At 37.7% G+C, this 12,176-nt stretch overlaps 1 protein-coding gene across 4 annotated transcripts in view; it reads right to left on the bottom strand.

Moving 5' to 3' along the window:
- Positions 1 to 7,042: 7,042 nt before the first annotated feature.
- The window catches only part of LOC134530506 (zinc finger protein 608), a 142,288-nt gene continuing 137,154 nt past the window's right edge, over positions 7,043 to 12,176 (bottom strand). For 3 of the 4 annotated variants that reach the window (XM_063365373.1, XM_063365372.1, XM_063365374.1), the window contains exons 5-6: positions 8,549 to 11,328; positions 7,043 to 8,034 (exon numbers count right to left, since the gene is read on the bottom strand). In XM_063365373.1, coding sequence (XP_063221443.1) covers positions 7,964 to 8,034; positions 8,549 to 11,328 — 2,851 coding nt within the window. In that variant the 3' untranslated portion in view covers positions 7,043 to 7,963. Of the gene's footprint in view, positions 8,114 to 8,548; positions 11,329 to 12,176 lie in introns of all 4 variants that reach the window. The other variant, XM_063365376.1, reaches the window with a different exon arrangement.

A 12,176-nucleotide genomic window follows, 5' to 3' on the forward strand; every position in this document is an offset into this window, starting at 1 on the left:
CTTACGATACTAAATATTAAGTTTACAAAGGTAATTTTGGAGACTTTCTGCTTCTGATAAGGTAAATTGTGTGAACCGAGAAAAATGTTATGCATATTAATGTTATTTATTGCTTACGGTGATTTTCCGCATTTTGAAAATGACAATTGAGCATGTCACGTGTTAAAAAAAAATTGCAATAAACCAAATGTTAATTACAGTGAAGTTCCGTTACAACGTACTTCAGAATAACGTATCTTTCAGTTCAACGTATGATTTTATAAATTCCCGCTCAAGACACCAATGTAAAAAATGTAAAAATATTTCACTTTAACATTAAAAAAGTATCCTAACCTTTCAATAACAGGCCATTCTTTTCCAGTTATCAGGAAAATTTTATATAATTGTTACTGTGTTTGCGCAGGGGTTCTTTAATATAAATGTACATTATGATTAATTTTTTTCGCTTTCAAGAATCGTTAAGAAGTATAAAACGTAAACAAACAATGTCTCAACGATTTATAGAATCAGTACAGTATAACGCGCCATTCTTCCTCCTCCATGGATCACACACTTAGTGCACTAGACATAAACAATCGATTGCTGTCTCGCCCCTCTTCAAGACAATTGTTTTTAGCTGTGCCAGCTTTTGGTTATTTGTAGAGCACGTTTATAAAAGTTTTTATTAACGCAGATACGAACGTTATATAAGTTAAAATGTAATTTTTATTTAAGTAATAGAAAATCCAATGTTAATTTATGCAGGTTAAGTTTTGAACTTGGTGTCACAACATTGCCGATGCGCTTTGTGTTGCCATGAAGATAAGAATGTTGCCTGGCAAAGCCATGCTAGCGACGCGCGCTACTAGTGCGGCACTATGGTTATCTATGGATGCGAGGTTTGTTTACGTTTGATGTGGCGTGAAGCAAACAATATTGTTGATTGAATATTTTAATCAGGATCACGGGATGTGCACTCATTAGAGAGATGCTTGAACAACGTTTTGTTTGTGTGCACGGCCGTAAGAGCGCTAGTGTGCTCACTGCTCAATGTTTGTTTACGATTCGTTGCCAAGGCTCATTTGTAATGGTGGCAATTTTTCTTTCGTATTTTTGTTTAGGACTTTAGGTTATTTGCGTGCTACTTGCTTATTGCTTCGTAGGTGGAAACTGGAAAATATCTGGCGTTTATTTATTCAATTATTTAGTGGTCATATTTTAATTGAGGTAAGATTGTTAAATTGAGTATAAAATTACGTATTAAGTAAAATACAATGCCGCCACATGTACAAAAATGCTGTGTGCCTGGTTGCGATGATAAATTTGCTGTTAGACACCACTTCCCAGTTTACGAAGAAACGGTACACAATGAATGGATACAGAGAATAAACGTCGAGAAGCTGAAAACTCTCCACCCTCTTAATGCTGTAGATGTGATTGCAAACTTCAATAGTAATGCTAACTTGTGACATAGGTGTTTTTAGCATAAATAGCTACTTAGGTCATTCTTCCACCAATGTTTATACGGTTAGTACTGTGCACGGCCACAACAGCGCTGCAAATAGCGTTCTAGCTGTTATTCAGAGAGTGGCCTTTCTATCCCTCCCTCTCTTTTCTATGATCAGGATGGATGGCCAAAAAGATAAAAAGAAACTCAAGCAGTTCACATTGAAGAACTGCAGGTGTTGCACGGTCATTTGGTTTGGTGCCCACTACTCTGTGAACAATAATAAAACATCACTAAAAAGTTATTAAACTGTATGAACAGTCACCTTTATCTGCTGGTCGCAAGAGACTTCGCCTAGGAGATATAACAAGGGAATTCTGTCCCAATAAATGTACATATGTGCAAAATAGTTTAACCCATTTGTCATTTTGTGTTCGACAGATATAAATTTTGTATATGTAGGCCTAGAATTTAGGCTACTGTATTAAGTACAGTAATTTTTTTTTTTTAAATGCTTGTTTTACAAATATTTGCTTCCAAGCTAATGTAACATTTGATCCCCTACTACTTTATTTTAAAAATTCAAAAATACTACGTTTTAAAGGTAAATATATAGACTTTCAGAATAAAGTACTTTCATTACTAAGTATAAAAGTTGGGGCTTTATTGATGTACTTTATAACGAGATTCTACTGTATATAGCTTTTATAAACAAAACTTACGAAGTTAAAATCTATGATGAACTGCAGGAATTTGAACAAGCTGCAATATAAAAAATTTAAAATCATTAACAGTTTGCATACACTGCAAAAACCTTTAAATTGTGAATTTTTTTTAAGTTTCTATATTTCAGTATTTTTAACCATTAACATTATAGTATATCCATTGCTTTTGTACTATAGCACTTACAGGTTTTTGTTACAATATGACATTAAAACATTATTTTTTTAACATACATTCAATTTTTAAAAAATATCTATTTGCATTGGCTTACTAGTTATTTTTAATTTTACTGTTCTATGACTATAGAATAAACCAGAATTGGCTGGTAAAATGTAACCTCACTTCATTATAATGTTAATCTTTGTAATGTTTCTACACCTATAAGTGAGTCACCATAGTGCCCAGTTTTGACAATAATTTAATGAATGTTCAATTGCTTTGATTTCAAACTAAACTTATATAGTAATTTTAAGTATTTTTACATGCTTTATATTAGCTTCACGTGTATGTTTGTCTGTCCGTCTGTAACTCTTTCGACTAAGAGTGAGTGGCTCATCACTGTAAAATGTCCCACGAATTTCATTACGTTCGTTAGCCGAGCGGTCTATGGCGCGCGACTTCTGTGACGTCAGCTTTCGGATTCAGCGATCGTGGGTTCTACTCCCGGCCACGCCGAAAAAAAAAATGTTTTTTTTTTCCCCGGTAAATTCTAAGATTATATCCATACATCTAACTGTAAATGATTCGGAGAGACTTTACCATTTCTTTGTGACCTTGCAAATCCGAATAGTTATCTCAGATGGTAATAGGTAGTGTCGGTAACTCATTTCCCTATGATAATTATACATAAATATAGTTTAAAAAACTAAAAAAACATGCTTTTAAAGAATATCAAACTAAAAAGTTAAAAATAAATATAGTTTAAAAAACTAAAAAAACATACTTTTAAAGAATATCAAACTAAAAAGTTAAAAATAAATATAGTTTAAAAAACTAAAGAAACATGCTTTTAAAGATTATCAAACTAAAAAGTAAAAAATAATTTTAAAATTTAATTTATGACAATAGTATATAAGCAATACTAGTATAAATGAGAAAAAAGCATGGGGCACTTAACATACAAAAAATATGGCACAAAGCGCCTCAAGCTTTTTTCTCATTTATTCTAGTATTGCTTATATACTATTGTCATAAATTAAATTTTAAAATTATTTTTTACTTTTTAGTTTGATAATCTTTAAAAGCATGTTTCTTTAGTTTTTTAAACTATATTTTTAATTCCATCTTCAAGCTATATTCTTCCAGAGCCTGTAACTAGTCTAGTTACCGACTACAGACAGTGAGTACGTGATACTGAGATAAGGAAGACTGTTTGTTAGATTAGAAACTTTTGAAACATTGCCACTCTAGTAGGGCTTACATTTTAAAGGTTAATATTTAAAGAAAAAACTATAAATAATTGTGTTTTGTTTGTATTTTCAAAGAGTTTGTATATTTCTAAAAGCTGAAATGCTAAAATATGAGAATCAAATGAATTACCAAAAATTCTAAATATTTTTTGTATCTTGCTCTCATTAAAAGATTAAATTTTATCAAACTAAACATTTTCCTTTTGTTCAAGTCGTAACTGCAATCGGCACTAAGAAGCTATTCAAACATGTTACAAAGTCCTTTCTTTATACATAGTCATTTTAAAAAAAATGTGTAATCATGAGCAAGCAAAATACAATTTGATGTTCAAAACACACAGTTAAGTTTTAAGATTTGTGCCATTTTCCTTTCACTTAATTGTCCAAAGGCGCTATTGCTTAGTGTTGAAACATTTTAGGCACTTGGCTACATTGATCAAGATATAGAAATGAGAATGCACTACACCAGCCCAGCTTCCAGCAAATTCTTGTGGAAACAAAAATTTGCAATGCTCAAGTTGTATAAATAGATCATGAAAAAAAAACCTTACACACACACAGTTTTTCTTCTTCTCAAGTTTAAAATAAATAATAGTTTAAAAAACTAAAAAAAAAAAAAACACGCTTTTATCTTTGAATATATATACTGTATAGAAGTTGCCAGCCCAAGTTAAAATTTCTAATACGGTTTGAGGTTGTTGGTTAATTCACCGCCGCAATCGCCACCATCTCTAGGGCATTGACTTGTGGTGGTCCCTAGCGGACAAGCGTCGAACTCTTCAAACACCCCTTCCCCCTCCAGTTGAACGACCATGAGCTGCAGTGAATGATAGGTGGGGGGTGCGGGGAATGACAGCGGGTGACAGTGCTGCGCTCTAACGTGTAAATAACAACTAAGAAGATACAGGGCGTTACGGCAGCGTACTGCAGCGGTGAAGTTCCCAAGCTGCTGCTCATACGCTTCTGAAAAACGTAGAGTAAATCCTATCCACTCGCGACTTCTATACAGTATATATATTCAAAGCTTTTATAGAAAATCCAACTAAAAAAATAGAAAATAAATTTTAATAAATTTGAATTAAAAATAGTGTAAAATGAAAAAAGTATGTTATTTAAAAAAAGCGTAGGGTGCTTTTTAAGATATCAAAATGATGATCCTACTCATATCTGTCAATAAAATAATTATAACTATTGACACCATGCACCCCACACCTTTTTTTAAATAACATACAATTTTTTTTTATTTTACACTATTTTTAATTCAAATTTATTAAAATTTATTTTCTATTTTTAGTTGGATTTTCTATAAAAGCGTGTTTTTAGTTTTTTTTAACTATTATTTATTTTCTACTTAGTTTGGTTTATTTATAAAAGTGTGTTTTTTTAATTTTTTTAAAATGTTATTTGTTCTAATCTAGTATTAATTCCGTGATAACTATAAGTAACTGTATTTTCCAAATTATTAATATGTACAGCTGTATTGATTGTCAAATCTTGATTTTAGAAGCCATTCAAAAAATTTAATGTTATCAATATATACAGTGAGACTTAATGGTATAAGGTTATTGACGAACAAGTGATATCGACCAGTCTTACATACTGTACGAAATTAATGATGTGAAGCAGGAAAGGATGGAAGTTACGGATTAATTATTACGTGAAGTGTTCCACATTTACGTAACAGGAATTTTGGGAAGGATAAGGATTGAGAAAGGATGAGGAAAGGACCTTGTCAATGAGAGTGTATAGAATATGTGAGAAAAATTTGGATAGCCCGGACTGGGATTCGAACCCAGAGCCTTCCAATGACATGTCTGCTGCTCTACCATCGGGTGCTCGATGTGCGATAAATATGCTTTTTTCACAATAATAGTAGTATTTTTCATTCATTATTGTTTTAATCTTATTTTAAAAATTATTTTTCACTTTTTAGTCTGATGTGCTTTAAAAGCGTGTTTATTAGTTTTTTTAAACTATACTTATTTTTCACTTTTTAGTTTGAATAGAAGGATTGGCGAAGTCCCAGACGAATTACAGTTAGATTTACTACACCAATCCCAAAATTTGTTGAAAAGAAAACAAATAAAATATTTTTTTTCAGCCGTGGACAGGATTAGAACCCACGACCGGTGAATCTGTAAATTGACATTGAAGACCAGCGCCTTAATCCACTCGGCCAGCAAACCAACTGTCGAGGATGTATTGTAATAATACTAATACCCCGAGTGCTCGAGCTGGAAAGTAGTTAGACTGTACGCATGCGCCGACTGCACGGTTGTCTCACGTGCTCTCACACAGAGGCTGGGTGAGGAAATTATTTAATCCTGTCGATCCTAATCAGGATAATGAGATAAACTTATTAAATTAGTGTATTGTCACCGGTCCTCGATAAGTGTACGAAGTTTAGATTAAATCTGTCCTTTTAAAGTGGGTCAAAATCGAGTGCAAAGGAATCGGTTACAAACATACAAACATACAGGTGAAGCTAATATAAAGTGTGTAAAAATGCTAATGAAATTCAATATTTTAACAATTATGGCTCATACTTGGTAGTTTGACGTCTAAGAAGTGAAGGTGGGTGAGAGAGAGAGAAAAAAAAAAGTAAAACAGATTTTAAATTTAGTTTTGTTCACTCGTACTCAAGATGTACACATACATGTAAAGATAATCTGGAAATCAAAAAGAAAATATCTAGACCACAGTACTGCACATATGCCTGACATGTTTATATGGTATGTAATAAATAGAATGACTTAGTATTGTATTAAAAATTTGTGCAAACATGATTGCAATTCAGTAAAATATGTTCTTAAATTACTTGCACCACCACATTTAGAGTACAGGTTGTAAGTGCAAAATATTGCTCTACATGCCGTCCCTTGCTAAAGTAGGTACAGGATAGATAAAAGGGTAAAGGTATGTTGGGGGAGGCGGACTTTGTTGTTGAAGGAAAATGTCAGAAGCAGTTTTCCATGTTGCAGCATCACATCCAGGGCTGGCTACGTGGACCGCCAACCGCTAGGAGAAGGCACCTTAAGAAGAAATCACCATAAAAGAGTGCCCTTTTCTTAGGGATCATGTTTATCGCTTGTCAGTCCATACATATTATTCTATCAAATTTTAAAAAGCTAGCCAACCATTTATCAGTATTTTTATCAGATATGATGGAAGAACTTTCAGTTGTCAATCAAAATGCTAAGTAGGAAAGTTAACTTGTTAGGGAGATACACTAAAGTACATTTTTACAACATGCTGCATAATATATTTTTTAATTTTAGAATTCAATCAAAAACTTTCACATTCTTTATTCAACTGTTCACTTATTAAAGTCAGGTAGCTATTACATAGTTATTAAGATTAGTGAAAAGATTATAGTCCAAGAAGTTAGATGGAAATTGTATTGTTTAACTTTTTTTTTTTAATTAGCATACACAGCAATATGGAATGATACATATGGTAGGGTAACCAAAATAAAATGCTTGAATAGCAATTTGTGATTTTAATCAGAAATATGATTTGAGTGTACAGGCTGCAGTCTAGCAGTAATATGTTAATAACAACCAGTCACATATCACCAGAATAAAGGTCTGCCAATAATGCTGATGATAAGGGAGGGAAGGAAAAACATTCAGTTGTATTTTCCAATCAATCTTATTCCTCTAAGCATGTATAGTATTAGGTACAGCTATCTTTCTTTTTTTTCTATATAATAATATAATTTTATTTTTCTTAAATTTCTGTACATCTCATCCCAATAAAACTGGAACGGATAAATTTTGGCTTTTTATATATTTTGACAGATACAAACCAATTCAGTAATTGTACAAGGCAGCTAATAAAATATGTGTTTTTCAAACAGAATTGAAAAACAGTTCGAAATACAAAAAAAAATTAATGATATTAAGCGATACTTTTTAAAATCCTTTTTTTTTCCCTACAAAATGAGACAATATAAATCATATTTTACAATATATACATAAAATAATTTTTCTACAATGTTACAATAAAAATTTTTTTAAAAACACTGAACCAACTTTCTCGTGTCATATTCCACAAATATTTCCATAAAAATGACTTGGGCAAGCAGAGATTCACCTGACGATTGCGAGAGTTGCTCTTGGAATGGTTCGTTTTACTTCAAGCACACCATCTAACAACGCTAATAGCTATGGTATCCAGGATAAAGATGACCGAGGGCAACTCATTACGTGAGCTGATTCTTCGTTACACACGTGCACATAATTTTCTCTTTGAACCGAGAAAATAAAATAAGCACTAAACTGTCAATATATATATATCACAAAAATACATGCCACATCGAAAACTGAAATTCACGAGGAGAGTGTATGAAACGAGATCGCTCCTGTTCGCTTCCATCGCTGTGAAATAGCGCACACACATCAGTTCATTTCGGTGGGTAAGGGTTGATGACCGAGGCAGCAACGGCCGCGGCCTGCTGAGTGGCAAGCACAGCAGCTGCAACCAAGAAAGAGCTCCATTAGCCACACCTGCACCGATAGCCATCGAGCCCGTACGCCTCGTGCCCCTCAACATTCTGCAACAAACATCACGACTATGCTGTCTTCGCCAACAATGCACATTGACAACAGTGAACCAAGTGCTGCATCCTGGTTTTCCCGGACGAAAGACGAGCACAATCCTTTTAATCGTATCTATATTTCCTTCTCGGTTTTTAAATTATGTAGGGGGAATAGAAGGTGAATTATCTGATTCAGACCTAAAAATAAAACTTTGATGCAAAGTTTAAACAGAATTTATGGCTCAAAGGCCAAGATAATTAGCATACTTGCTTTATGCTACTTTACATATTTACAACAGCATCAAGAAAGAACACCCCAGAGAGCTGATAACTATATGCAACAAGAGATATCACAGACTTGATATAATAACAGAAAATACGTATTTCATTTTTGGTAACAAAACGTGAGGGGAAGGGAAACTGGGAACTACGATCGCACCAGAGGCTTACCTCCATATGGGGCGGGATACTGGCTTGCCAGAATGGGATAGCCCAAGCCCACGTGGGTGTGATGGTGCGTGTGTACGTGTCGTTGCGGCGGGGGCGACCTAGCTTCCTTGCCGTCCCCTGCGATGACTTGCGACTGCTGCTTGCCCGAGGAGGGGATTGCGGTCGGACCGCTCTGCACCACCGGGGAATGGCCCTGGGGTCCGACAGGGCCCGGAGCACCCGTCATATTGGAGCCACCCACCACGCCAGACGGAGATGCACTGGCCGTCGCGGCCTTCGGAGTCGGAGACTTCAGTGCCCTTTCCTGCAGTTCATGTATTTTGTGGTTGGAGTAGTACTGGCTAGCATGATGCTGCAGCAAATCCAGTGCCTTCGTGGGTCCCGATGGTGGTCTCGAGAGATCTTCGGGTGCATGATACCTGGGCAGCTGAGGGTGGAGGTATGGGTTGGCACCGTACGGACCTGGCACCAGCATTGGATTTATGCTGCGGTACATGGGGTGGCTAGGGTCGAATGGCAGAGCACCGTAATGTGGTGACTGCATGTAGCTGGGGTGGATGTAGGCGTACTGCGATGTTGGGGGAGGTGGCGGACCTTGTGTCTCCATCGTAGGCTTCACACCTTCCTGTTTAACGAGTTTCTCTTCTTTCTTGCACTCCTGGAGCTTATCTTTATGTTTATGACTTGGACTAGGCAGTGTTGGTTTAGAAGGAATAGAGAGAGGTTTCTGTACCTGCTCCACGACTCCTTGCGACTCTTTACGCCGTTGCTGCTCTGGGTACAAATAATAATGCCGCAAGTCCTCTTGCTGTTGCTGCTGATGCTGATGCTGATGCTGCTGCTGTTGTCGAGAATACATGTATGAACTCATCTGACTTTTCATCTCTATGCTTTCCTTCAAGATCTGATGGTTTTCATTTTGATGTTTCTCTTTCATACCAAGTCCTGGTTCTGTTTTTACCTTTGAAGGATTCGGTACTTGGATAGGACTTGGAATATGTGGCATAGGTTTCATGTGCTGATCAATTGGACTTGGACTCTTGTCATCTTTGCCCATATGATCTTTATTTTTCTCATCAGAAGGCACCACAGTCACTGGATAACTAGGTTCCAAATTGTAAGGGTAACCTGAAACATACCCATATGGGTAGTAATGCTGCTGAAGAAGTTTCTGGGAATATTCTCCACTTGTTTCTTTCTTATCTTTGTCACCAAGCTTTCCATCTGATACCTTCTCACAAGCTTCCTTTGGTTTTCCATCATGCTGCGGAACAGAAGGCACCAAATACGGAGGTTGCCCGTAATGAAACGGGTACATTCCATAATGAGGCATGGTGTGTGGTGATGGTCCCTGCCCTACTTCACTTTTCTTATCCACGCCGGGTGCCTTTCCTTTGCCGTCACCCATTTCCGAGTCGAGGACAGGAGCGGCATCATCAGAAATGTCAGAGTATGCAGGAGACTGAACATCATCTCGGCCAGTAGCATCCAGTCCAAATGCTGGCTGCTCCGGCTGAGGATGGGGGCTACCTGCAGGACTCTTTCTGTTCTTCTTCTTATGGCTGGACAGTTTACTACGTTCCTTCTTATCATCTGGCATGAGTGCTGCAGTTGGCTTCACTTTGAACTGAGGAGGAGGAGCTTTCGCAGCTTGTGGTAGTTGTAGAAGTGGCAGTGGCATCGGCTGTAGCTGGGGCACTGTCGGCGCAGGCTGGACCGGGACTGAAGAGGGTTGAGGCGACAGCTGCTGAGGAGGCTGACTCGAGGCTACAGCAACGTTGACCGTCCGGATGGTCGAGACCGGAGAGCACGTGCTCACGACTGCAGCCGGCAGCGGTGTCAATACCGGTTTGTTCGTGCAATACATGCTGTTTGTAGAGTAGTCCTCCACCGGTGGCCCATACCGCAACACACCAGGCTTGACGACAGTCTTAGTCTCTGGGCTGGGTAGAGGTCCCGGTGGCATCATCTCTGGCGGTGTTGGTGGTGGCAGGCTGGTGGGTGTTTGTACCTGAACAGGGAGAGCTGCTGGTTGGGGTGGTGGTGGACTGGGTGTCGCTGGTCGACAAGTCGGCAGCTGCTCTGGTAACTGCTGCTGCTGCACCACTACAGGCACCAAGGGAGGACTCGTAGCAGCTGCGACTGGCTGGGGGGGAGGAGGGGGCGTGACAATTTCCTTGGGTTGTGGTGCCTGTGCCTGCGGGGTCGACGGCTGTGTCGGTGGTGGCTCAGGCACTTTCTCTGGCGACTTAACAGGCGTGGCCGGACTCGGTGCTTCCACGTTGCTCTCGTCATTTTCGGACATGCTCGCTGCATCTTTCGTGTCCTCATCTTCTGTTGAACCATGCGCATGTGACTGATGGTACTTCAGCCCATTTATGTGTTTGTACTTCTTGCAGCAGTTTGGCTCGGGGCATTCCAGAAGTATCGGTGAGGAAGGTGGGCTGTTGCTATTGGGCGTCGAAGATGGTGGATTGCTTGCAGATCGACTCTTCTTCCCATTTGAGGTAGGCGACTGTGCCTCATCTTCTGGAGTCCTGCCTTTTCTTTTGCCACTAGGTTCGGGGCGGGGTGGCACGAATGGTGTTGGAGAACCCGATGTCGAACCACCTCGCCGTCCCTTGCCGCTACCATTGCGCAGTTTGCTGTGCACAGATGATCGAGTCTCTGTAAAGTTGCTGAGATCGCTGCTCGGGCTCGAGTTGGCTGCAGCTCGACCACGCTTGCCTCTACCCTTCGGTAACCGAGCGTCGAGGTCACTTGTTGGCGAGTCACAGAATCTGCAAATACACAAACCATTTATAACAGTATTGTAATGAAAAATCATACTCTTCAATCATTTGGAAGCAAAATTGAACTCTATTCACTAAATTCTTAAATATGAAACCATAGTGGTATTATTTAATAAAAGTCTATCATTTCAGATTAGGCAAGCCAAAAACTGTCATTAATGGTTTAGACCTAGAAATGAACATTTTTTTAGAGTACTTTACAGATTTTTTGTTTAATGTTGAGGTAGTTTAGTAGAAAAAATTTGTATATGTACATTTAAGGCCATCTTAAGTAATGTCTTAAAAGGGCATGGGCAAGGTACACACTAAATAATATTTTTAAGCTGTACGAATGGATGGAAATGTGTAAAAACTTGAGTTTTTCGTTATTCAGTCCGAAGGCAAATCATGCCACCTATTGTCAGTATTGATCCTCCCTACCCACAAAACAAAGTATCCGCCCCTGGTACCACCATCCATGGATCTTGCATGTACGATGTCATAATCCCTATCTCACACTTATAATCTGACAAGCTATACGCACATTGTTCATACTCGCCATTTATGCTGGTTTTTTTTCTGCGTATTCCAGATATGTGACTGAATATTTTGAAAACCGGAATAAAGAAGTTATATCCATTATCCAACTATGAAAATGCACAAAAAAAAAACTCAAGTGCAGTGGTCATCAACGTTTTTAGAATCATGGACCAAGTACATTATACATCACAATGACTTCTGTTTTTACAAGGATTAATTTGCCAATATTTCACAAGATGATAAAAGTAGCAGAAACCAAATTACTTAAATTTTTAAACTTTATAAAATACATTTCTAATAACAGAAAGAAGTTGTGG

Source organism: Bacillus rossius, chromosome 3, assembly GCF_032445375.1.
Source record: "Bacillus rossius redtenbacheri isolate Brsri chromosome 3, Brsri_v3, whole genome shotgun sequence".
Classification (NCBI taxonomy): Eukaryota; Metazoa; Arthropoda; class Insecta; order Phasmatodea; family Bacillidae; genus Bacillus; species Bacillus rossius.